The sequence below is a fragment of the Prionailurus bengalensis genome, chromosome A3 (genome assembly GCF_016509475.1).
Source record: "Prionailurus bengalensis isolate Pbe53 chromosome A3, Fcat_Pben_1.1_paternal_pri, whole genome shotgun sequence".
In the NCBI taxonomy this organism is placed as follows: Eukaryota; Metazoa; Chordata; class Mammalia; order Carnivora; family Felidae; genus Prionailurus; species Prionailurus bengalensis.
In genome coordinates, this window is record NC_057354.1 from 132,733,748 (window position 1) to 132,760,392 (window position 26,645).

Sequence of the window (26,645 nt, forward strand, 5' to 3'; positions counted from 1 at the left end):
AAAGTTCATTTATGTATTTTTAGAGAGAGAGAGAGGGAGGGGCAAAGAGAGAGGGAGAGAGAGAATCCCAAGCAGTCTCCAGGCTATGAGCACAGACCCCCCCCCTCCCCATGTGGGGCTGGATCCCCCCACCCTGGGATCACGACTTGAGCCGAAATCAAGAGCCAGACGCTTAACCTACTGAACCCACCCAGGTGCCTCAACAATGTGATATTTTAACAAAAGTTTCACTTAAAGCAAAACAAAAGGCAAAACACAAAACCCAAAATGCCCTTGGAGGGGCGCCTGGGTGGCTCCGTTGGTTAAGTGTCCTGCTTTTGATCTCAGCCCCGGTCTTGATCTCAGGGTTGTGAGTTCAAGCCCTGCATAGGGCTCCACACTGGGCAGGAGTGAAGCCTACTTCAAAACAAAACAAAACAAAACAAAACAAAACAAAACAAAACAAAACCCTTTGACTCCCAATCTTTCCTAGGCAAGAGACAGGTTTTGGCTATAGGAACCCCCCCACCACCCAAGGAGAGATGGGTAGGAGACGAATCACCAGGGGAAGCCTCCCAAAGAGTGGAGCAGACCACAGAGTTCCTCCCAGAGAACAGAATCAGAACCTAATTGAGGGGCTGTCTTTCCTCCATGTGGGAGCCTTACGGTGTCCACCCATAAGGGATTTCAGAATTGCCCTGAACCATGCACCGCAGTGTATCTCCTACTTTTCCCCTTTCTGGAAGGTAATATTGATTACGATTCTCCTCCTCTGTCCCCACATCATATATTCTGAGTTTGGGGGTGGGAGAATAGCTCTTCTTTTCAGTTCATGAGCTCTACACCATGTGGACTCACACCCTGACCTGGTGGTGGGGGGCGGGGAGTCAACACTTCACCCAGACATCCAGGGCCTCGAGCTGGCTATAGTGATACACATTGGGTTGACTCCTTTGGGGAGAGACTAAATGTGTTCCACATGTGGAGAAGAAATAAACATGGATATTTGGAGGCCAGAGCACGTACTGCAGCAGAGATTGTCTTGAACCTCACCAATGCAGTTTCTCTTCTTGGAGACAGAACACCATTTCCCAGCCTCCCTTGCAGTTAAGTTGGGGCCACTGGCTGGCTCTAGCCAATGGAATGTGAGTGGAAGGACACTACCAGGCCTGGCCAGAACTACCTGTGCAGTCTCCCTTAGTCCCACCTTGCTCCTCAGTCACTCAGGCAGAAGAACCAATCAAGGACTCCAAGGAGGTTCTAGAACTGTGCTGTCCAACAGATAGCTACTAGCTCTGTGTGGCTATTGACCATGTGAAATGTGGCCAGTCTAACTTAAGATGTGCCCTAAGTATAGAATAGACTCTGGGTTTCAGAGAATTGGCATGGGGGTGGGGGAAGGTAAAACAGCTCATTAACCATTTTTATATAATTACATGGTGAAATGGTAACATTTGGAATATTTTGGGTTAAACTATATTATTAGATTTAATCTCTTTGGTTTTACTTTTGTTAGTTTTGTTTTTACTTTTTAAAATTTTTTAATTTTAATGCCGGTTCAGTTAACATGCAATGGTATATTAGTTTAGGGTGTTCTTTTTTACCTTTTTAATGTGGCTACTAGAAATTTTCCATTTTCATATGTCGTGGCCAACATATTTCCATTGAACAATCCTGTTCTGGAACAGCGTTTCTCAGCCTTTTTTTCTTTTTCTTTCTTTCTTTTTTTGTTTTTTCCTTATCATGCCCCTAAGGAGACTTTTTAGATATATCTTTTCCTAAATTCCTCTCTCCCATGAAATTTGGAAAACACAGATACACTGTATATCCGTTTATGTATTGTGGCCCTTGTAATAGCTAAGATTTTTTCACTGCTATCCCCCAAGAACCAATTTTGCCCTCTTGGGGGTAACATCTCCCATGCTGAGAGTGCGTGTTTTAGAAGATGGTGGCATTGTACGATGGGAGAAGCCAGAATTTCTGAGTCACCCATGGAAAGCTCCTTTCCAGCGAGAGCAAGAAATAAAGCATTATGGGGTAAGCCACCCAGATTTTAGGGCTGTTTGCTTTAGATTTTTTTTTTCGACGTTTTAATTTATTTTTGGGACAGAGAGAGACAGAGCATGAACGGGGAAGGGGCAGAGAGAGAGGGAGACACAGAATCGGAAACAGGCTCCAGGCTCTGAGCCATCAGCCCAGAGCCCGACTCGGGGCTCGAACTCACGGACCGCGAGATCGTGACCTGGCTGAAGTCGGACGCTTAACCGACTGCGCCACCCAGGCACCCCTGGGCTGTTTGTTTTAGATGCCACCACTGATTATCCTGACACACCAAACCCTAGATTTTACAGTGCCATCAGTAAGCCCAAAGAGATCTCTCAGAGAATCAAAAATCGGGGATCCACAGGGCCCAGCCCACAGATGGTCTGGATGTCTCACGATTTCTCCACACAGCCCCCCAGCACCACCCCATCATCTGGCATTTGCTGCCAGCTTCCTCTGCTTGGTGTCAGTTCACCCTGAGGGAGCTTCTTCACTCTTTTTGCTTCCTGTGCATGGATGACTCTCCTGTTTGCCTAGCAAACGTTTCAGACTCAGCTCTAGGGCCACTTCCTCCAGGAAGCGCTCCCGACAGGCCATCACCACTCCCGGCTCCCACTGTAGTGACTCCCAAATCCTTCCGCCAGAAGCAGCGCTGTCTCACGCATTCAGCACTACAGAGAAATAAACCAGTACGAATACGAAAACAAAATGCTCAAGGCCAATCCAAACACAGGAGGGGAAACCTGGGTGGAAAGATGCCGTATCTTAGCCTGCTACGCTTAAAATATTTTACTTTTGCAAATTTTACAAAACACGTGATCACTGATCATATTGCAAAGGCCCCTCCCAGGGTGAGGAAGGAAACCCTCTGAGGAGCTCTGAAGCTTAAGCCCCAAGGGCTTCTACAAAGAACAAGGTCCTATCAGTGAAAAAAAGTTTTGGAGTCAGATGCCCTGGACGTGGGAACTTCTAACTAAAGTAATTCAACCAAACAAATAAGTGTTGAATTATGGTAGGCACAGTACGCACAGTATGATTGAATACCCATCAAGGCACAGGACAAATTAAAGTGTCATTTATTAAGGTCATACATGTACTGAGCGCCGAAAGTTATCCTCTCTGGGGGACAAAGAGGATAAGGGGTGGAGAGTAGGGGGGGCAGGGGATGAGTGAAGGCTGGAAAGGGGCTCGTTAGAGGCAAGGGAGGGAAAGAGAGAATAAAGACCCTTAAGATAAGAAGAACCAAATACTGGACTCTACGGGGGGAAAGTACCGACAGCCCGCTTCGGGCTGGGGGAATCCGAGAGCCACGGAGGAAGGAAAGGGTGGTCCGCCCCGCCCCCAGCAAGCCCCTCCTTCCGCCGCTCGCTCCGCCCTCCATGAAAAAATCAAACCGGTAACCTCTACCCGGCCTCCTCCCATTGGTCACGCGAATGAGCGAAGCCTGCTGGAACCAATGGGCCGCGGCCACGGCTTGGCGAGCGCCTTCCGGCCCGTCCCCGCCGCACCGCCCGGCGCCTGCCTCACGGGCCGAGGGCGGGACGTGGGGCGGCGGGGGCGCGGCGCGCGGAGCTGAGGCGACGGTCGGACTGCGCGGCGGCCCGGGAGCTCGGCATGGCTCGCCTCGTGCTGGGTAGGCGCGGGCCTCCTCGTCCCGGGGGACCGCCGGGGAGGCCCGGGGCAGGGCGGGCGGGCGGCCTCGCGGGGCCAGGGCTGGGGTGGGGGATGCGGTCGGGGCCGCCCCTCGCGCGGGGGTGCGGGGCCCTGCCGGTCTCGGGGCGCGTGCGGAGGGGAGGCAGCGCGGCGGGGCTCCCGCAGCCCACCCCGGGGAGCGAGCGCGACGGGGTCGGGGAGTCTCGGGGTGGTGCATCCTGAGAACCACCGGGGAGCCCCGGGCCGAGGGGGGCGGCGGCGGGCCGGGCGAGGGTGAGGGCCGGGAGCTGCGTTCGAGCCGTGCCGAGCAGCTAGGACTCGATCCCTGGCGGAGGTGGAGCCGGGGGCGACCTGAGAGGGTTGGGGTCAGGGGTCCCTTGTCCTGGGTCCGCCCTCCTCACCCTGGCGTGTAGACGGCACGGCCGCGGGGTCCTCACCCTGCAGCTCGTCCTCACCACTTGTTTAATGCCGTTCCCACTAATTGAGAAAAACTGAAATATCAAAACCGAGCCCTGGAAAAGGCCGAAGAGTTTGCTTTAGAAAGGGAACGGTGCCTTCCCAAAGAGCTTCAAGTGTGAGCGAACTTCTAAAAACTAAATGGGACGCAGACCACCATGAATTATGTAAATCCCTGTTTTAGAAACTGTGCAGTGAGTGGGGTTGAGGATCCCGACCCCTTTCTGGCTCGCCTTGCTCCCCGCCGAGGCGCTCTTAACCTTCGTTACCTGAACGCGCTGGATCCAGACCGCAGAGTTTGAGCCCCAGCCGGCCCTGCCCCGCGTTTCCTAGCTGTGTGACGGCGAGCTAGTGACTTAATCGCTCTGGGCTCGTCCTCCCCCGCTGGGTGGGTCTCAGGATGCACGAGTTCACATGGGTCTCGAGAGCAAACAAGATGTAAATATTTGCTGTAGTACAGAGAGAATGTAGAGGAGGGGAAAAGATTCTAGTCTCTGTTCAGTGTCCCTCGGGTGAATTCACACTGGGCGCGGAAAGAGTCTGTGATTCTCTCATTTATTTGCATAAATGGAGTCAGACCTTTTTGGGAGCCCTCTTGGTTTCTAGATGAGTGCTGTGGGAGCGTGTACTCTTGGTGGCAGGTGTGGGACAGAGATGCTACTGATGGGGATTTATGACATCCTTAACTACTGTGGAGGAATAATGGGGAGCCACAGATGGCAAAACCATCTGCTCACATAGATTCTAGACACTTGGATGTTCCCATTTCCCATTGGTGCTCATTATCAGTGAGTGGAACAGCCATGTGAATTTTAGAAACCGAACGCTATTAGTCGGCATTGACCCAGTTTATCATCTTAAGTGGCCCGGAGTGTTTTGTTTGTCTTCTTGAGGGTTTTCATAGGGGGTAGTTAACATCTTTTAATCTGTTTTTCTGAGTAGTATGGTTCGATTTTTTTTCCAGCCCTATGTGGTCATATTGCCTTCTAAGGAATGTAAGTCTCAAATCTTTATCATCAAGACATTTCCACTAGAGAGTCATTTATAAGGAAGGTGGGGGGGGGCTCTCGTGAGAATTCAGCAAAACTTAAAGACAAAAAGTCGGGGCGCCTGGGTGGCTCAGTTGGTTTAGCGTCCGACTTCCGCTCGGGTCGTGATCTCACGGTTTGTGGGTTCGAGCCCCGCATCGGGCTCTGTGCTGATGGCTCGGAGCCTGGAGCCTGCTTCGGATTCTGTGTCTCCCTCTCTCTCTGCCCCTCCCCTGCTAGCACTCTGTCTCCCTCAGAAATGAATAAAAACATTAAAAAAAATTTAAAGACAAAAAGCCTAGCACTGTTACTAGGAGGAAAAAAAAAAAAAAGCAGCAGCCCAAGTCCATGTTATACTGAGTATCGGTAGCCACGACCATCTTTGTATGTAAAGGAAGCACATTCCTGAGGTGAAGTCGTGGTCCATCCCTTTGGTGACTCCAGCCTGCTGTCCCGGATTGGCAAGGGAATGCAGTGAACCTAATTCTCCTGCCACAATCTAACTAATGACCCTCCTTGGGATTATACTAATGCAGTCTCCAGTCCTTTGGTTTAAAATGTGGGTTGCATAACCGTGTTCTCTCTCTTTCTAATTATGTGGCCTTAGGCAAGTTACCCTTTCTGTGTCTCCATTTCCAGGTCTAAAAATGGGCATGATGATACATACACCACATAGAGTTCTTAAAATGAGTTAATATATCCTAAGTGTTTACACACTGCCTGGTGTGTAGTGTCATTTAAGTGTTATTCTCAGTTAACATGTCAGTTTCTGGAGGGTAGTTGGATAGATACATACATCAAAATGTTAGCTATGCTATACCCCCAATCCCTTTGTAAGATTATCTCTTAAGGAAATACTCATATTTATCTGAAGGGGGGAAGAGTGTAAGGATTTTCAGCATTGGCCTGTTAATAGTGAAAAATTGGAAAGAAATTCTGTTAGTGGTGAATGGGCAATGTGATATAGCCTTTAAAAATGGTTATACGGGGGGTAAAAAGTAATCCATAATTATGTGAAAACTTATTTTGAGTGGGGAAAAAAGGCTACAAAAAGGAATGTATAGTAAGAGCACATGCATATAAATATAATAATAGTTTTAGACTTCCGAATAGCACAGAGAAGTCCATATGAATATCACCAAAATATTAATTGCCCATTCCAGTGGGACTGTTCATGGGTTTTCTTTTGCTTTTCCATTTTTGAAAATTTCACATTGAGCTTAGTGTATTGAACAAGTATTGATTTATGTTGATTTTTTACAAAAAATACACTTTAGAAAGTAGATCTCCATGGAGGATTTTCCAGGCCCAGTCTTAACTTGTAAGCTTATTCAGAATTAGGATGGTCTCTGCTTGTTCTTAATTTACTTGATGCGTTAAATATGTCAAACTCCACTTAACCTTTACTGCAGCAACAAAAAGATTATCAAGCAGCACAATCCAGTAGAGATATGCAAATTTTATATCTAATTTTAAATAGTCTCGTAGCCACATTTCAAAAGGCAAAAAGAAACAGGTGGCGTTAATTTTAACATATTTATTCCCCACTGTATCTCAAATATCATTGTAGCGTGTAACCAATATCAAAAATATTAATGAGGTACTTTTTTTTTTTTCCCCTACCAAGTCTTCAGAATTTAGCACTTTGTATACCTTCACTCCATGTGGTGAGTGGTTAGCATGTTGGACAGCGGCAGTTATTAAGGCAACCCCAGTTTGGTTGGCCTGACCTCCATCCACATGCACTCTTTCCCACCTCTCAAAGTGGAAAAGGGGGCCATCCTGCCCCAGGCTACCCCTGCCACTGACTCTGGGTTCCCTCCCTTCCGGATTCAGATTCCAGGCATTTTGTTTCATGATTCCTCTACTTTATCTTTAGCCTCTCCCACTCCACATATTTTTTTCCCTTCAAGCTCAGATCACTCTCATCTTTAAAAAGAAACCTTCCTTCTGCCCCACATTTGTTTGCTCTCTTGTGCTCTTTATAGTGAAACTTGTTACAGAGTTCCCTTTTCATGAACTTGTTCCCTCCTACTGTCTCCAGTCTTTTGCAGATTGGCTGCTGCCTGTTTTCACTCCTCCACCTCAGCCATCCTGGGCTCTGGGGATCCTCTGTCATGAAATCCACCAGATCATTTTCAGTCTCCTACTTGACCTCCCAGCAGCGGGTGTTACTGCTGGCCATTCCATCTTCCCCTGAGTTTAGGTGTGACCCCACTCTCCTGATAGTTCCCCCATCTGCTGTCCACACTGCAGCCAAAACGCCCTTTCTAGAAAGCAAATCTGGTCATACCCCCTGCAGGATAGCCTTTTAGTGGTTTCATGTCCCCCTTACCAAAGTCCACAGTTTTATTTCATATGAGGTTCCTACATTATTAGCCACGTCTATAAATCAGATGCAGTGTTCTTGAAAAATAGAATTATGTTGTTTATTCATGCCCCTGACATACCGAACCATTTTATCCTGAGCTCTAAAAGACAACATGGTTTAATGGGAGGAGCTTGGAAATAGAAGCTAGAGACAGCAGAGGGGTCCCTAGAAGTGCCTTTGTTTCCTTATTTACAAACGAGGGGCGATTCCTACTCTTAGTTAGTAATGCTGTGAAAACCCAAGTGGTCCAGTGTATTTGCAGTCTTTTGAAAGTGGTTCCGTAAGCATAAGGTGAAATATTTAGCAACAGAACAGTTAACACTGGTGTACATTCCTTCCAGAAGAAATTTACCATTGGGTTATTCAAAAAGGTTCCATTTGAAATCTTCCAAATTCTGTCTACAGAGTAAGCATATGAGCACGTGACCACAATGGCATACCCGTCCGCTGCCTTAGGACACAGGTCCGCCTCATCATTTGTTGCATCAGTAGATAAAAAGAAAGAAGTTATATGATCATCTTCACAGATGCTAAAAAGAAATAGGTAGAAATTTCTTTAATATCCTAAAGTTTATCTGTTTCAACTCAAAAGCCAGCAAATGAGAAAATACTAAAGTCAAGAACAGTCCATTACTTAGCATTGTTCTGGAGGTCTTAGACAATGCAATTAGAAAACATAAAGAAATCATATGTTTAAAGGCAGAATTGGAATTTTGATAGTACTACCAACTCAAAAACGTTTTGAGTTTTTAACATATTTCTTTTTTTTATACTTATTTATTTTTGAGAGACAGAGTGAGACAGAGTGAGAGTGGGGGAGGGGCAGAGAGAGAGGGAGACACAGGATCCGAAGCAGGCTCCAGGCTCTGAGCTGTCCGCACAGAGCCCGACGCGGGGCTCGAACCCACAGACTGACCTGAGTCATGACCCGAGCCGAAGTCGGACGCTCAACCGACTGAGCCAGCCACCCAGACGCCCCTAGTTTTTAAGATATTTCTAAGTCCATCCGGAACTTGTTTTCCTATATAATTGTTAACAATTACGTTTTAAGTTCCTACAGTAGCCAACAAAAACGCATTTGGGCCACAGTGTGTGTGGCTAAACTCTGCTGTTAATAAGACAATAACGCTCCATCCTTCTTTTGTATATCATTTACGTGAAAAGTCTTTGCAAGCTCATCCAGCAGCGTTGCAAGTGTCTGGTGACTGCCATACATAGTGTGAGTAGAAATAAAAATATTTGTAAAAACAAGTATTGCCCTTGATAGAGTCCCAGTTTAGTAGACAAGACAAATAATTAATTTTTCCTTCAAAGGAAGCTTAATAAAGATACTGTACTCGGGCGCCTGGGTGGCTCAGTCAGTTGGGCGTCCACCTTTGGCTCAGGTCATGATCTTGGGGTTCGTGAGTTCGAGCCCCACATCAGGCTCAGTGCTGTCAGCGTGGAGTCCACTTCGGATCCTCTGTTCCCTTCTCTCTCTGCCCCTCCCCCGCTCGTGCTCTCTCTTGCTCAAAAATAAGTAGACGTTAAAAAAAGAGAGTGTGCTAATATTGCAACTGAATAACACAAAAAAATAAATGCTGTGTGGATTACTCGGGGTCACAGGGTAGCCTCCCAATTTTTCGGTGTCTTCGCCCATAAAATGGCACGAATGCTATTACTTCACGAGGTGATTGTGAAGAATGAAAATGTTAATACATAAAAAGCACCTAAGTTAGAGATCTTTTTCGATTGCAGCTCAAGAGATGAGAGTGTGGATCTCTTTCCTACTTGCTCTGTGCTGCACCGGTGGCAGTGAAATTCCAGGGGCTGCCACAGCAACAAGGGGGATGGGCACTGGGGGGTTAGAAAGGACCTGACCCAGGCCATCCTCCTGTGTGAAGAACCTTGGGCAATTCAAGAAGACGTTTCCTGCCAGAGCTTGAACCCTGTCATTAATGGTGTGCCTTTTGTCTTTTACTGCAGGTCTAATAAGCTGTACCTTCTTTCTAGCAGTGAATGGTCTCTATTCCTCTAGTGACGATGTAATTGAATTAACTCCATCAAATTTCAACCGAGAAGTTATTCAAAGTGATAGTCTGTGGCTTGTAGAGTTCTATGCTCCATGGTAAGTATAAAGCACTTGTGGATTATTTGTGGTACTTTATAAAATTAGGAATATTATATAAAAATGTGATTTTATTTAGTCATCTAGTTTGTCTAGTTTACTGCTTGGTTAAAAGAAGTAGAGAGGAAAATGGGGGATTCCACAAAGTGTTGTCTGTTAAAGGCCATGGAGATTGAATCCATTGGGGGGAAAAAGGTTGAAGTAGCTAATTGTTGCAAGAAAGAAGAAAGAAGTATTTTCTTATAATTTTAAGAAGATATATCTCTGTAATGAGGTAAGTAGGGTCTTGATGGAAGGGAAACTCCTTTATGCTGAAAGAATATTGGGCACAGGAAAGGGAAAAGCTAGTGATTGATTCCATTCTGTTTCTTGAAGAAGAGAGTGGCTTCTAGAAATACATAATTTTAACAATCTGATTTAATTTAAAAATTCCTCTCTTGACTTACATGCATTGCTGGAAAAAAACCCTTGTGGAGTAAAGATAGAATTTTCATTGAAATTAACGGTCACAACTATATACAGTCAAAATACTGTATTGCACTAATTGTTTATGGAGTTAAACGTATAATGCAAACAAAACAAAAATGCAACAAGTAGAAGTGCAGAGACTGGTTAATGGAACCTGCAAAAGGTACCCGAGGCTGTTACTTCTATAAACCAGCGGGGCCATGGGCACTCAGGTCCGGGGAGGCCTGAGCCCCAGCCAGCTGTATCTGCAGATCAACTGTGCAGTGATCTGAGATCCCGATCGTCCTTTTAGATGTGAGCTATGTCCCCTAAGCTCACATAGGAGGTAGTGAATGAAGTTATTACAAATTCTTCTTACCTGAGTGGGTGCACTTCAGAGTATGCCTGATGAGAGGTTTCCTTTTATTGCTTTAATTTTTTCTCTGCAAGACCATGAAACAGTTTTGGAAACTCAATGCCGGTCCTTGTGGACTGTTTTCGCTTAATGTTCAGTGTAGCAAATTAAGGTAATACCCTCTGCTTAAAAATTTATGTTCCCACTTTGTGAATACTGTTCATCCTAATGCCTTCATCATTTTTTTTAAATTTTTTTTTTTTAATGTTTATTTATTTTTGAGACAGAGGGAGACAGAGCATGAGCAGGGAAGGGGCAGAGAGAGAGGGAGACACAGAATCGGAAGCAGGCTCCAGGCTCTGAGCCATCAGCCCAGAGCCCGATGCGGGGCTCGAACTCACAAACTGTGAGATCATGACCTGCGCTGAAGTCGGACGCTTAACCGACTGAGCCACCCAGGCGCCCCCTTCATCATTGTTTTTTAAAGCTTCTCTTTGTTTTTTGTTTGTCAAATCCAAATGAGGATTCTGTGTGGAATGTACGAATTGTAAATGTACGAACTGTTATATTGTTGAATGCCTTTGTATGCAGTTTTTGCAAGTTTGATTTTTTTTTTTTTATCATTTATGGCATGAGTAATTTACATTGTTTTGGGAAGCTTCGATATGAGAGAATATACCTCATTCCAAAATGGAATCAAACAGCATAATTGAGAAGGCTGGATCTGGATCCTGTAGTTAATTGTTTTTGTGACATGGCACTTGGGCCTCCCAGTGTTTTGGGTAAGAGGAGGTGTCATTAGAGCAGGTGCCTTTAACCTCTTCTTGTGCTCAGACTTGGCAGCTTGGTGAAGGCTTTGAATTCTTTCCAGAATAAAGGTTTTCCTTTTCCATCTATGGAGTAAAGCATATAGGATCACAAAGGGAACCTAAAACATTGAAATAACATTCACAAAATACTAAAACAAATTTTGATGTGATTATGTAGTACTCTTTTACTGGGACAGTAAATACCAAGCTCCAGCAGCAGATGTAACACCTAGACATCATAATTTTGAAATAGCAATGGACAGAAATGAAGTTAAACTGTAGTAGCGATCTGAAAGGGGCTGAGTTTTCATTTGTGACAAAGTCAAATGCTCATGGTGTGTTGTTAATGTTTATAATTGAAGGGAAGTCTGCATTTCATTTACAAGTTAGTGAAATAGGGGGGGCCTAGGTGGCTCAGTCGGTTGAGCATCCGACTCTGAATTTCAGCTCAGGTCTTAATCCCAAGGTCATGGGAAAGAGCCCTGTGTTGGACTCCAGTGCTGAGTGCAGAGCCTGTTTAAGATTCTCTCTCTCTTCCTCTGGCTCTCTCTCTCTCTCTCTCTTTTTTTTTTTTTTTTTTTTTTTAAATTTTTTTTCAACGTTTATTTATTTTTGGGACAGAGAGAGACAGAGCATGAACAGGGGAGGGGCAGAGAGAGAGGGAGACACAGAATCGGAAAGAGGCTCCAGGCTCTGAGCCATCAGCCCAGAGCCCGACGCGGGGCTCGAACTCACGGACTGCGAGATCGTGACCTGGCTGAAGTCGGATGCTTAACCGACTGCGCCACCCAGGCGCCCCACTCTCTCTCTCTCTCTTAAAAATACTAAAAAAAAACCAAAAAGTGAAATAGAGGTGTTTTTACCCCCACCAAAAGTTCCTAGAGCCCCTGAATTTTTATACACCAGTCCTTCGGGGTTTGGACTGCAGGAGAAGAACCCTTGGGTCAGAGGTGTGCTGTACCTCGACTCGTGCGGCATTTCTGTCGGTCTTTACTACGCTTAATATTGAAATTGAAGGAGTATGGACTCGGACGTCTCCAATAGGAGTCCTTTCATAGACTAAACTCATTGAAAGAGGCACAAAGTCCTATAAAATTTTGACCCCCAGACTTCTAAGTAGCTCACCTGAACTGCAAAAAACTACTATATGTAAGTATGTAAACCAGCATCACAGGACATTTCTCAGAAGATCCTGACCTTTAAAATACTGGATTAAGGTTAGGCCCCTATGGAAGGGGCCACCAGTATACAGGGATGAAGAATGTGGGACCTGGAGGCACATAGACCTATGCAGCAGCTCTGTGACCAGATGACTTGTGATACTGGGTAGGTTTCTTAACTCCTCAGCCCCTGTCTCCTCATCTGTAAGAGGAAAATCGCAAGGCCTGTCTTCAGTGATGTGCTGACGGAATGAAATCCTGTATGAGGGGCTCCTCTTGGTCTGGGCACCTGGCATTTACTCATTAGGTTCTTAAACACTGGATTAGGAGACTTGACTTTGTCAAAGAAACAACTAATCACCTATGGATAAACTAGCTTTAGTATCTTCATGCAGTGGATGTTACTCAGTATTGAAAATGAACAGTATAACTGCAACCTTGATAAATGGCATGAACGTACCAGGTTTTTGTATATATAACTTTTAAAAGCGCTGTCTGTGTGTGTTATGTTTCACAATAATCTATTTCAAATACTGTAACGTGAAGGATTTTCTTTTCTTCTTATCTCTGTCTCTTGCTCGCTCCTGTTCTTTTATCACCATCTTGTGGTATTGAATACTTTTCAGCTTGCTCGGCATATAAAATTGGGATTACGTGTACATTTTTAACCCCACGTGCTGCTGTGGGAGCCAAAGTGCATTGAGATTTAGGCTCTAATTCAGATACTTCATCTGTAAAATGAAAAGGTTGGACTAGTTCAGGGAATATGAAATCTTAATGGGCTTAAAAATCACTGGTTGAACTTTCTAAGATGTAGGTTCCTGAACCCCTTCTCTAGGTGTTTGGATTTCATGCGGCCTAAGAGTCTGCCTTTTGCCTAGGCTTACAACTCAGACCACACATTGGGTCACACTTGACCAGATGAATGCTAAAGTTCCTACCCAGGGATAGAGTTACAAATGATGGTTTGTCTAAACTCTTTAAACATAATTTAAACAGTAGCTTGGGGGGGGGCACCTGGGTGGCTCAGTCAGTTCAGTGGCCGACTTCAGCTCAGGTCACGATCTCACGGTTTGAGTTCGAGCCCCACGTCGGGCTCTGTGCTGACAGCTAGGAGCCCGCAGCCCGCTTCGGATTCTGTGTCTCCCTCTCTCTCTGCCCCTCCCCCATTCACACTCTGTCTCTCTCTCTCTCTCTTTCAAAAATGAATACATGTTAAAAGTTAAAAAAAAACCAGTGGCTTGGAAACTTTTAAAATTAGTATATGAAGAGGAGTGATAGTAAAATCCTAAAATGGCGAGTTCCTTCACGTCACCGATCACGTCTCACTAGCGCATGTGTTCCCTGCCAGCAGCCACCCCTGTGCGTGTCCCTCAGTAGAGTGTTGGTAGAGTATTGTTGAATCGAGGATCGAAGACTTGAACCGTTGCCTTATTTGTGCTTTTATCTCCTCAAAGGTGTGGCCACTGCCAGAGGTTAACACCAGAATGGAAGAAAGTAGCAACTGCGCTAAAAGTAAGTTTCCAAGACGCCCACATTCATTCACGTGTGTGTGTATAATAAGTAAGAACGCAGCCGGGCTTCACGTGCCGCCGGAAGTTCATTTGCATGTTGGAGCTCAAAAACCTTGTTCTGGTGCCGAAAGCATGTAGGGAGCAAAGGGATAGTACACTAACACGTGTAATTCTTACGTTGTCTGTTTTTATTGAGTCAGTTTTCCGGATTAATGACATAATCCTCGCGGTCTCACTAATTCTCGGTGCTGCAGAGTCCCCTCCAGAGCTCCGTCCATTTCTCCCGTCATTCCACGTAGGCGTGACTTCCCAGGCTACAGGTCTCATTAAATCTGTCTGTAAACCTAACCTTGCCCTGTATCATCTTGGAGTCTACATGAGTTCAGTGATGGATCTTTGTGGAATCTGCTCCAGTGGAAAAGAAAAATTGATAAAACTCTTATATTTTCACAGGATGTTGTAAAAGTTGGCGCAGTTGACGCAGATAAACACCAGTCCCTAGGAGGTCAGTATGGTGTTCAGGGATTTCCTACCATTAAGATTTTTGGATCCAACAAAAACAGACCAGAAGATTATCAGGGTAAGGACTTTTCCTAACTACTCTATTCCCCTGGTTGGAATTTTAATTTCAACAAGTAGGTAAAAAATAGGAGCAAGGGCCTGTTTGTTTTTGTAAATAAAGGTTTTCAAAACAGTCACACCTAGTTTCATGTCGTGTGTAGCTGCTGTCACGCTGAAGGGGCAGAAGCGAGTCGCTGCAGCAGACCGGGTGGCCCGCACCCCTCAAAATCGTTTGTGTTCGCCGCTTTACAAAGAGTTTGCCACCTCTTGGTCTAGAGCGCAAAACCCTCTCTTTTTTCCTAGTACATTTGTTTTCTTTTTTTATTTTGAGAGAGAGAGAGAGTGTTTGCGAGTGGGGGAGGGGCAGAGAGAATCCCAAGCAAGGCCCCTCACTGGCTCATTCCCACAAACAGCGAGATCATGACCTGAGCCAGAATCAAGAGTCAGACACCTAACCTGCGCCACCCAGGCGCCCCTCCTAGTATATTTCTTGATTTGGCATATTTCCAAGTAGATTGGTAGTAGGGTCACCGGTTCCGAGGATGGAGGTCTTGGCCCTTCTGTATTAGGAAGTGACACACGTGGTGATGTCAGCCGGGGCCGCAGTCCCACACCATCTGAACATATACTGCGTGTTGCTCTACTGTATTTTCTTTCTAATGTCAGGGCTAAAAGTGTGCTCAGGTGTTTTTCTATCTTCCTTGGCAGTTTGGTAAGAAACTATTTAAAAAATGGATGGAATTTTCTAGAGACATTTTATTAGAGTTTTCCCTTTGAATGCTAAAGATAGCGTGGCCCATATTATTCGTACGTTTTTCATACCTTAATAGCCCCCCTGACTTTTTCTCGAGTGTATAGTTTTTTGGTTAAACTTCTAAAGGCTGTTGTCATTATTGAGTTTCAGTACAGTGTTTGTTACTTCTTAGATTAGGAGAGAATTCAGCTAAAGAACCTAAAACAGCCCAAGTATTGTAAGCAAGATAGAAAGAAGGCGCCTGGATTGCTTTCCAGTTACTTGGCTTCAGACGTTTCATATCCTACTTTTTCTACAGTTTTTTCTGCTTGTCATCATAGAAATAGTTTCTTCTGGGGAGCCCGGGTGGGTCAGTTGGTTAAGCATCCAGCTTCAGCTCAGGTCATGATCTCGCGGTCTGTGAGTTTGAGCCCCGAATTGGGCTCTGTGCTGACAGCTTAGAGCCTGGAGCCTGCTTCGGATTCTGTGTCTTCCTTTGTCTCTGCCCTGCCCCCGTGCACCCTCATTCTCTCTCAAAAATAAAAAAATAGAAAGGGAGAGAAGTAGATCAAAAATAAAATAGAAAGAGGAAGGAAGGAAGGAAGGAAGAAAAGAAAAAAAATAGTTTTCCTGTATTTCCCTCGATGTAATTTGTATTTAGAAACGTCCCCTGCTTTTTTTTTTTAACTAGGTAATAGGCTTATTTAAATCTGTATACATGTTACATGTTCAGTGGACATTTGTGAGTTTCTCTCATTTGTGGATGGCATTAGTAGGTGAACAGGATGTTTGTGTTTAATAAACTAAAACTGAAGGAGAGGATTTGGTTTTCCAAGGGAAAAGTCAAGTGCAGTGTGTATTACAGGGAGAACTTGACTCTGTGTTAAATACCCATGTGTTGTTGGGTCTGTTCAAACACCAGACAAAGCTGACAGAAATCTGACAAATGTAAAGGGCCACGGATAGGCACACGGCCCCCACCACCCATTCGTCTGATTGTCCTTTGTCTTCTGTAGGTGGCAGAACTGGCGAAGCCATTGTAGATGCTGCTCTCAGTGCTCTGCGCCAGCTCGTGAAGGATCGCCTTGGGGGGAGGGGTGGTGGATATGGTTCTGGAAAACAAGTAAGACTGTGTGATGTCAACTTTGAATGTGTGTGATGAGTTTGATGCCACAATATGGACTCTTTGTAGAGGATAGTTTTTGGGTGGGTTATTTTTGTTTTTTTGGGTTTTTTTTTTTGTAGTTACTACTAATGTTTTAAATTAGTGAACTTTCAGTTAAAAGATATTACAAGGTTGGATCAGCTCATGCCAGAGGGAATGAGCCACCTAGCTTGTTGATTTGGCCTCCTCAGAAGTCTCTAGTCCCAGAGCATCTGGCCACCACTATAGGCCAAGAATCAGGCCACAAGATGGGCTTCCTCGGCCCAGCACTGAAAGGGAAGAGTTTGGGCTGTAGAGCGAGCTCTTGAGAAAGAGCTTCAGACCGGGAAGCCAGGCTCTGGGACCCTTTGGCATTTGTAGTTCCAAAGTGGGGAGAGAGAGACCAGATCGGCTTGGGGACAAAGAGAGATGAAACCTGAACGACCTCTTGGCCTATATCTGGCAATCAGCCTGAAATTTTGGAAAATTCAATCTCAGTGGACAGGGAAGAAGAGAAAAATTCCTGTTCCATGGATTGGTATTTTAGATGCCCATGTAGGAGATGTGAACTTAACCAAATGTTCTTGTGAAAAGGCATTAAATTCTTACAAATGAAGGTAAAATGGCCCTTCGCTCTTACAGAGACCAGTAAAAGTAGCTTCTTTATACAGATGTAGAATTTACCCGAAGATTCCGTGCTCTTGGCTTTTGGCCCAGGCATCCGAAAGCAGTATAGTGAAACTGCTCCTGAGGTTTGCTACTCAAGAACACTCTTTGAAAATAAAGAATTAAATGTTACTTTTAGCTCTCTTGAATGGTAGAGACTTTCTCTATGGAAAGGTAGTAACTGGTTACGTTTAACATCCTGGGATGAGGAAGCAGCTGTGCCCAGTCGGAACTAGAGTAGAATCGGGTGGTTCTGTGAGCCGTGTGGGGGTTTCTCTTAGCACAACAGCAGGCGAGAGAATTCAGGAATATTCATAGCTTACGCTGGAGGTGCTGGTGATTGAAAGTAAACACTGTTTGACAAGTGATAATAATATTAAGGAATGACCCCAAGTGTAGTAGAATGGTTTTCACTAGAAAGAAGAACTCCAAACTTCGTTAAGATGCAAAAGAGATCATTGTCTGTTATCTATTTAGAATAAGAATAGCGTTCTTTCTGGCCAAGTGTAACTAAATGTTTAATGTCACATGCGACAGGGTAGAGGTGAGAGTTCGAGTAAGAAGGATGTAATTGAGCTGACGGACGACAGCTTCGATAAGAATGTCCTTGATAGTGAAGACGTTTGGATGGTTGAATTTTACGCTCCTTGGTGTGGACACTGCAAAAAGTAAGGGCTTTTTACCAAGTATTTTGAGTCCCAGTGCTTTTAATATATTCACCTAGCTGGCTCTGAAAAAGCTGACCCAGACGGCAGGTCAGTCACCAAGATCTCCTCCAGGAAGGCTCTGACGCCGAGTGAATGTTAAACATTGGCATTGGTGCCGAGTTTCTTCTGTCACAGCTTCAAAGATTAACAGGGACCTAGCGCGGGGGAGGGAGTGACAGAGACCTGGGAAGTGAATGTGAAAAGACAGCATCACATTGTACGCAAAGCTACGCACGGTGGTTTCCAAGCGCGGTGTGACTGGATTGGGCAGAGATGCGCGTCTCGGTTAAAGTGTTCGTGCTGACGGTTAAAACACACTTTTAAAGTGCAAATATCTTTCCATAGTCTTGAGCCAGAATGGGCTGCTGCAGCCACAGAGGTAAAAGAGCAAACCAAAGGAAAAGTGAAGCTCGCGGCTGTGGACGCCACGGTTAACCAGGTTCTAGCCAGCCGGTATGGGGTGAGTGTCCAGATGGCGAACGTCTTTGAGGAGTACATGCTGTTTTCAGCTGTGACTTCATCGGGTATCCGGGCTTCCCTGTGTGGTAGGAGGGGAGATGTTTGGCCATTTTGTAATGGAACTAAATTACTTTATTGTTAAAACTAACGAGTCTTGAACTCAGGACTGACTCTCTCTCCCTCTCTCTCTCTCTCTCAAGTCCAATATCTCACTGTTTCTGCTGTGTGCTGCATGTGAATTTTCAGCTTGCTCAGGCTCTCACAAGTCACTACTAGTGCTTTTGAAGTTGGTCCGCTTGTTCTAGAGCAGATAACGTTGTATTCAGTACATATGGAAGGTTTGAATAATACTCCGCTAAGCCTGGTGGGCAGGCTGTTAAAACTGCCTGATCAACAGACCTCTGTGTATCCTCCCTGATCACTGATGCAGCCTCGGAATATTGTTCTATTAAATTCCCTATAAGGTAGCCTTAGAACCCGTAAAGATTATTCCTTATTAAATATTAGTTTGATTTTATACTCTTGTCTTTTCTAATAGATTAGGGGATTTCCTACAATCAAGATATTTCAGAAGGGGGAATCTCCTGTGGATTACGATGGGGGGCGGACGCGATCTGACATCGTCTCCCGGGCCCTGGATTTGTTTTCTGACAATGCCCCACCTCCTGAGCTGCTTGAGGTAAACCGCTTCCGTCACTCGTGATCAGAACCGACCATGTCTGATGGGGCAGGCTCTCACACAGTAATGACACTCCTTTGGTGTCTCCAATTGGACTTTGTCCCTTCTCTTTTAAAATCCTCTCTTTAAAGTATTATTGGACTTTCAAGTGGGGAAAACCTGCCTGATAAACTGCTGCTTTTCATAATTTTAGTACTACAATCCTTACATTAGGAGGACGAGTGTGCCAAGCTTTTTAAAAATAGAATGCGCCTGGCCACTCTCTCCCCGTTGTCTCAGCCGCAGCTGCTGTTTGTGGAGCACCTAGTCATGTGACAGTGTGACAGCATCATTCTGCTTTTACGGATATTTTCCTTTCAGTTCGCACATGAATGCCTAGAGGTAAATACTGTTTTTATCTCATTTTATGTGAGGAAACAGAGGCACAGAGAGCCTCAGATCCCCATAAATATATAATACACATGTGTCTGTCTAGCTAGGTGATTGTCAGAGCCAGGCTCCTCTGAGGCTGTCTGCTTTTGGAGCCCACGTGTGTCGGCAGGTGCCGAGTCAGCACCGGGATGGCCCGGGGACAGACCCGGAAGGCCAGCTGTCCGTGGTGCCGTAGCGCGAACCTGGAGTGTCAGGGGGAGTCGCTCTGTCTCTTGAAGTCTTTGCTCTTCATTGAACGTGATGATACCGAGTCTCTGTCGTCAGGCTCACCTTTGGGTTTTGTGTCCGTGGCCTTCCAACCACCCCTTGTGCTCTGGGCCCACAGATCATCGACGAGGACATCGCTAAGAAGACCTGTGAGGAGCACCAGCTGTGTGTCGTGGCCGTGCTGCCCCACATCCTGGACACGGGTACGGCGAACAGGGGCGCCCTTCTCCGTGACTGCTCTGTGCTGCCTGCTCTGAGAACGCTTTCTAAGCTGATGAATGTTTCGGATTCTTTTATTTTTACCTTTTCAAAATTTTCTGTTTAAATTAGGAGCTGCTGGCAGAAACTCGTACTTAGAAGTTCTTCTTAAGTTGGCAGACAAATACAAAAAGAAAATGTGGGGGTAAGTTGCTGAACTTACTTTCTCAGTATGATTTGGACAGGAGGGCATAGTGCTACCCGGATACTGTCTGGTTCAGGGTGCCTGGGCGGCTCAGTCAGTTAAGCGTCTGACTCCGGCTCAGGTCATGATCTTCGTGGGTTCGAGCCCCGCGTCGGGCCCTGTGCTGACAGCTCAGAGCCTGGAGTCTGCTTCGGGTTCTGTGTCTCCCTCTCTCTCTGCCCCTCCCCCGCTTGTGCTGTGTCTCTTCGTCTCTCAAAAGGAAAAGAAGTAATGCAAGTCTTTTACCTGTCTGTGCCACAGTACCTTTTTTCATAAGAATCATTTTGTTTTATTTTTTTTAAGTTTACTTTGAGAGTGCACGCATGAGTGGGAGAGGGAGAGGGAGAGAGAGAGAATTCACGGAGCTCAGCTCGGGGCTCAATCTCACGAACTGTGAGGGCATTACCTGAGCCAAAATCGAGTTGGACTCTTAACCAGCTGAGCCACCCAGGCGCCCCAGATACAGGTGTGCTTTTAAAACAAAGTATGTCTGCTTCTTTCCGATTTAACTTTTTGTTTCTCGTCCTCTATCCATTGCTGTCTCACCCTCCTCAGGCCATTGCTGTCCCCCTCAAGTGACCTTGTGCCCCCTCCCGTTAGTTCAACAAAGTGTGGTGTGCCTACAGAGCACCGCATTCTGGCATCCTTCTCCCTCACCGTTGTAGAAGTTCAGTAAGAACTGTGGCTGAGCATTGTTACAGGGATTGAATAATGATACAGCAGTAAGTCTTAAGAAGAAGTTATCCTACTGGCGAACGTGCCCAGTTGTCCAAATGACATTAGTAGGATTTCAGGTAATAGAGACAGAAAACCCAGCAGGTTTAGTGGACAGTATTTTGGAGGCTGGGAGCAAACCGTATATAGATTTGGGAGACTTCTGGGGGTAGAGTGTAGGGAACATCCAGAATACATTATTTTTGTATTTTATTTCTGTTTCTACATCCATTTCATTCCATAAAATGTTGGGAGTGTAATCCGTTTTTGTTTTTTTTGAGTATCCGCTGATTCGATTCGAACTACTTTGAAAGGGATCTTCACCCTAAAACAAGCCTGTTTTTCTAGGTGGCTGTGGACAGAAGCTGGGGCCCAATCTGAACTTGAAAATGCGTTGGGGATCGGAGGCTTCGGGTACCCTGCCATGGCAGCCATCAACGCACGCAAGATGAAATTTGCTCTTCTGAAAGGATCTTTCAGCGAGCAAGGCATTAACGAGTTTCTCAGGTAATCTCTTGCCTCCTTGAGTTGTTTTTGTTCTGTGGCGTGGGTTCGAAGCTAGGTTTACATAGACCAGGCAGCGCGTGGAGTTAGAGTGCCTTTGGCATTCCGGGGAATTAGGTGTTTGAGTTCTAAAGTCATCGTTTTTGCGCTTTTGTTCTTTTCCGTGGAAGCATTCTGTAGGGGAAGAGGCCACCTGGCTGTTGCGCCATGCAACTCTGATCTCATGCAAGTCTCCTCTGGGCTGGTAGCAGCCCTCCGCCCCCCCCAGCATGCTTTGTGCCTCTCACCTCCGCTGACGCGGCTTCCGTTTCTGGCCGGTAGCGGTAGAACGTGTACTTCTGAAGTGATTCCAGCAAGGCGCAAACAACATAATAGGTTCTGAAACTCAAAACCAGTTGATAGAGCTCTCTGTCTTGCCCGGCCATTCAACTCCTCCAAAAATTGATTTGATCATCTTTCAGGTAAATCGATTAGCACGAGGCATCGACACTGTGCTAATTCTCAGGTGTGCGGTAATTTGGTTCGTGCCTCGTCCTCCTAACTGAGTCTCACAGGCACATCTCTCACAGACCTTCTCTCTGCTTACTACTGCAGGGCCTGGCTGATCGGCAGCTCTTGGTAAATAGTACGTTTTTTGTATGGTTTATGTACCATCTACTGTATTCTCACAATAAATGTTATTAAGAAAATGGTAGAAAATACACTCACATTACTGTAAAATTCTGCGAGTGGACTTGTATGGCTCACCCCACGTGCAGGGGTCAGCTGTGCTCATCAAATGTCATCCTTTCTCAGCAGCTGATTCCAATGTCACAAATCGTAAGAAATTTGTGAGAAAATCGTAAGAAATGTTTGAGGCGGATCAGTGACCATGAGGTTGAGCCTGTGGACTCACTGGAAATGGCAGGTCTAACTGCGGCTTTGATTTTATTCACATTTCTTTTCAGCCAGTTTCCCTTCTCTGGTTTGTTGTTTGTCGTGTGTTTTGTGTCTTAGTACAGAGGAGGTGGCTGGTTCGCGGGAAAGCTGCGGACAATAGCGTATCGTCAACTTGAGACCATCGCTGTTGCGCTGGGGATCGTACAGGCCACTGGTTCTCCAACTTCGTGCCTTAAAGGCAGCAGAGAACCTCAGAACCCACCCAGTTACCAGTGGGGAAGAGGACGCGGTAATGGGTCGAAAGGAGACACAGTGGGCGACAGTATACTTGTCTCTAGTCCCACGCGCCTTGTTTTCTGACGAGACTGGACATGTGCGCAGCTTGTCGCCGGTAGACGGTGCCAGGCCCGCCAGGGAGTTGGTGTCCACGTCCACCAACGTGTGCGCTTGAAAACCACAGACCTGAAGCTGAGACGGACTGTGATGAATACATTGGCAGTAACTCACAGCTACAGTCAACCCAAGACGAGTGTTAGTGATTCCTGTACCTCTCCCTGCAGGCGTGTCATTTAAGTGTTCCTTTCGGTGTAGCAGCCGAACATACGAGTACGTCATTGTGCGTGATGCAGCCGGAAGTGAAGAAAGGACTCGAGTTTCACAGAAGTTCATTGTTTGAAGCAGCAGCCATGTTTCTCGGGGCTCTTTGAGAAGAGATGATAGCATTTAGCCCTGCAAAGAGAATGGGGGCGCAGGGGAGGAGCGGGACTGAGCTGTTAAAACGCTTTTTTTTTTAAACAATCGAACCCTGCCCTCAAGGCATAGTTCCCTTAGAATTTTGTTCCTTTTTGGGCGCCTGGGTGGTTCAGTCGGTTGAGCATCTGACTTCAGCTCAGGTCATGGTCTCATGGTTCATGAGTTTGAGCCCCGCATCGGGCTCTGTGCTGACAGCTCAGAACCTGGAGCCTGCTTTGGATCCTGTGTTTCTCTCTGTCTCTCCCTCTCTCTCAAAAATACATAAACATTAGAAAAGAAGAATTTTGTTCCTCTTTAAAGGACTCTTGGCATCTTTCCATTAGTCCTTCTGTTTGCTGCTGCTGAGGACATTAAGTAGGAATGTTGGGGCACCTGGGTGGCTCAGTTGGTTGGGCGTCTGACTTCGGCTCAGGTCATGATCTCACAGCTCGTGAGTTTGAGCCCCGTGACGGGCTCTGAGCTGACAGCTCAGAGCCTGGAGCCTGCTTCGGATTCTGTGTCTCCCTCTCTTTCTCTACCCTCCTCCACTCATGCTCTGTCTCTAATATAAACATTAAAAAAATTTTTTTTAATTAAAGAAAAAAAGTAGGAAGGTAGCTGCTTTCTGAGCACCGACTCCCTACATCTCGGCATCTTCTTGATGAAGAGACTGATGTTCAGAGATGAATAATCGGATTAAGGGTCCCAAACTAGTAAGAAGTAGAACCACTGGCTTGCCTTTGATTACTTGCATGGGTTTGTATTTCTTATGTCAGCCAGAGCTTGGGTTGGCCTGTGCCCCCTCACGGCAAATGGAGCCATTCTGGTGTAGGTTTTTGATGGACTACGAGAGACACAGGTCTGACTCGCCGTGCCCAGTACCTCTTGACCCTGCACGCGCATCGGCGTGGAGGCCAGCGTCCTGCCCTGTGTTACACTTAGAGCTCAGCGGATGGCGGTGGAGCGTGGCTCTAGAGCGTGTGGATAATCGGTTTTTTGAACGTGACTCCTCTTCGGACATCAGGGTTTCTCGATGTTGGCGCTTGTGACATCGTGGGCCAGAAGTTTGTCCTGTGTGTTACCGGGTGTTTAGTACCTGTCCTCTAGATGCCAGTTGCACACTGTCCACATACACACACAGTTGTGATCATAAAGATGTCTCCAGACGTTGTCACATGTCCCCTAGGGAGAAACTCGCTCCGTTGAGAACCACTGATAACACGTCATAAAAAATGCAGGGTAGCCAAAGGCAGTGGATAGAATTCCCCCCTTTTCCACCGAGCCAAAGAACCGTCAAACACACGTGGGACACTTCCACTCCTGTCTCTCTTCCTCTCTTCCCTGTAGTCCAAGCACCCTTCACCATCTGGAAACTTTTTAAAGAAGGCTTGCTCCCAGTCTGGCAGTTGCCTCTACATCTTTCTAATGAAATGTTTATCAGAATTGGTCAAAGGCAAGACCTAATACGCCCTGTCACCACAGAACTCTTTCTTCTGTGTCTTAAAAGTCTGAGGTGAGGCTTGCCGCCATCCCCTCTAGGTCTGCCTGTGGGCTGGTGTTAAGTGCTTCTGCTCGCTATTGGAAGTCTGGGGAAGGAAACCGAATTTTTGTTTTAAGATGCCATCTTTCATAAAGTGTTTTGGGGTTAGTCTACAATTTTGTTCATCAAACGTTTTGCCTGTGTTCTACGTGAATGTTGATAGGTTTTGCGTACTTAAATTTGTATTCTAGGAAAATAAGTTTATTTTTCTTAATTAGTAGTAGTAACTAGCTTTATCTGATGCCAAGACCTTAGTCATTTCATGCCTGGTTACGTTGTCGTCCTTGCTTGAACGGATAGTACTGTGCGGGAGCAAGACGTGAGAGGCACCTGTGCAGAAACTTAGCCGGCGAGTCATTGTTTTAACACGTCGTGTCTTCATCAGTATGTCCTTTGGTCACTGTCCCCTCAGGGAGCTCTCTTTTGGGCGCGGATCCACAGCACCTGTGGGAGGTGGGGCCTTCCCCGCCATCAGCACCAGAGAGCCTTGGGACGGCAAGGATGGCGAGGTGAGTCCCCAGGGCTGGAGGCCACGCGCGTGCGGGACTCATCACGGGGTGCTTGTCCCGCCTCTCCTCACTCTCCCCGGCCCAGGGCGCCTTTGCTGTTTGTAGGCCGAGTCCTTTCCATCCGTGGCGTGGTGTCAGAAGTGCCATAACCTCGCGAGCCTTTCAGGGCTGCGTGACAGAGTCTTGACAGACAACCAAGATAAATTTCAGGAATGAGGTTTCATTCCTGATGCTTACCGCTAAACGGAGCATTTCACCCGGAATCCATTTACTTTGTATCTGAGAAGCACAAAATTACAACTTTGGAATTATCGTGGATTCTGGCACACTTGTGCCCCTCCCCCCTCAAAACGATGAGCTAAGTAGCTGTCGGTGTTGAAGAGGTAGGTGATCTGTTAAAATCCTACCTCACCTAAGTTCTCGGCTTTTCCGGCTGTAAAGTGATAGGCAAAGCTAAAAGCGGGAGCCAGATTGGGGCAGAACCGGCTCTGTGATCCGGGGTGTCTCTAGAAACTACCTTGCTGCTCCGCCGTGAGCCCGCGAGCTCTCCCAGCTCTTCCTGCAGGGCCTAACGAGTGGCTTTGTTTCCCAGCTTCCCGTGGAAGACGACATTGACCTCAGTGACGTGGAGCTGGACGATTTGGAAAAGGATGAGCTGTGAGAGGCCTGGCACAGACTTCAGTTTTCTTTTCTTGGGAGCAGATTTCCCCAGCAGTGAAGGAACGTTCTTCACGATCAGATGAATCTACCAGTGGCCTTTTTAACCAAGAAGTAGCACTTGATCGGTCATTTGAAAACACTGCAACAGTGAACTTTTGCATCTCAAGAAAACAATGAAAAATTCTATGAATTGTTGGAGCCGGTGAATTGGGTTGTATTCTGTCAAGTAATATTTTGGAGAAAACTGATGGGCTGTTGAAATATTTTTCCCTCCCTCTCTCTGACTGCTGCTTGAATGTTCTTGGAGGCTGTTTCTTATATATAAGTTTTTTAATGTGATTCTTTCATTTGAATATTGATGGCTTTTTTCCATTAAAAAATAAAATAATATTTTGGACAATGCCAATATACGTATGAAATTAGTGTCCACATCATAAATTCAGTAAATTTAGCCAGTAAATTGATACCATGAAGGGATGACCCTGATGTCTTTCCTCCCTATAAAATACTTGTGATTCCAAGGACACCCTCTGGACGCCTGCCACAATACGGATTTTTACGTGTGTCCCGCAAGGCCAGGTGCCATCCGTGGAATGTGAAACGTAAGGCGAGTTTACGGAAAGAAGGATGAAAAACAGTGGGTTGTCCGTTGAGAAGGACATTTCGTGCCCAACATTTTGTCTTTGGGCCATCCCCACTGACTTAGGAAATCTAGCTGGTTATACGGTCAGCTCAAGATTTTTAATGTTCTTCCCAAGCCGTCCCAAGAGATCCGTTAAGACACAAAATTAAAACAGCAGGTGACCAATTTCTAGGCAGTCCCCAGTTATGTAAAGTGAGGCTTTGAATTACGTTCGAACATAAAAGACCATTCAAAGGACGGGGCGTTTCTTTATTGTAACTTAAAAAAAAATAAATACAACTGTAACTAACTTTTGTGAGCAATTTCTCTCCAACTCTAAGTTCCGTGGGGTTCCGCGGCCGAGGGAAAGAGCGGCGTCTGCGGAGTCCGCGCGGACGGGAAGGCCTCGTGGGGCCAGCGGCTCCTAGTCGAGCAGGCTGAGGTCGATGTGGAAATAGACGTAAGGAAAGTAGTCTTGGTTGCCGAGCTGCAGTCCCGGGATGTCCACAGACGCCTGCAAAAGAGGACGCGGC

At 46.1% G+C, this 26,645-nt stretch overlaps 2 protein-coding genes across 11 annotated transcripts in view; one reads left to right on the forward strand and one right to left on the reverse strand.

Moving 5' to 3' along the window:
- Positions 1-3,502: 3,502 nt before the first annotated feature.
- PDIA6 (protein disulfide isomerase family A member 6) lies at positions 3,503-25,896 on the forward strand. Its single transcript, XM_043604541.1, has 13 exons — positions 3,503-3,655; positions 9,496-9,637; positions 13,866-13,923; positions 14,376-14,502; positions 16,233-16,339; positions 17,564-17,694; positions 18,079-18,193; positions 18,731-18,871; positions 19,629-19,713; positions 19,841-19,913; positions 21,015-21,173; positions 24,734-24,830; positions 25,423-25,896. The coding sequence occupies exons 1-13, from the start codon at positions 3,637-3,639 to the stop codon at positions 25,489-25,491; spliced, it is 1,323 nt and encodes a 440-aa protein (XP_043460476.1). The 5' UTR covers positions 3,503-3,636; the 3' UTR covers positions 25,492-25,896.
- The window catches only part of ATP6V1C2 (ATPase H+ transporting V1 subunit C2), a 61,613-nt gene continuing 53,125 nt past the window's right edge, over positions 18,158-26,645 (reverse strand). For 6 of the 10 annotated variants that reach the window (XM_043604530.1, XM_043604531.1, XM_043604532.1 and 3 more), the window contains one exon: positions 25,677-26,626. In XM_043604530.1, coding sequence (XP_043460465.1) covers positions 26,232-26,626 — 395 coding nt within the window. In that variant the 3' untranslated portion in view covers positions 25,677-26,231. Of the gene's footprint in view, positions 18,272-25,676; positions 26,627-26,645 lie in introns of those variants that run through there. The other 4 variants (XM_043604537.1, XM_043604539.1, XM_043604536.1 and 1 more) reach the window with 2 other exon arrangements.

Bases quoted from the DNA above. Each gene is read 5' to 3' on its own strand.
- PDIA6 (XM_043604541.1), top strand. The intron at 18,872-19,628 runs GTAAACCGCTTC...CTGGGCCCACAG, and splicing joins CACCTCCTGAGCTGCTTGAG to ATCATCGACGAGGACATCGC. The intron at 24,831-25,422 runs GTGAGTCCCCAG...TTTGTTTCCCAG, and splicing joins GGGACGGCAAGGATGGCGAG to CTTCCCGTGGAAGACGACAT.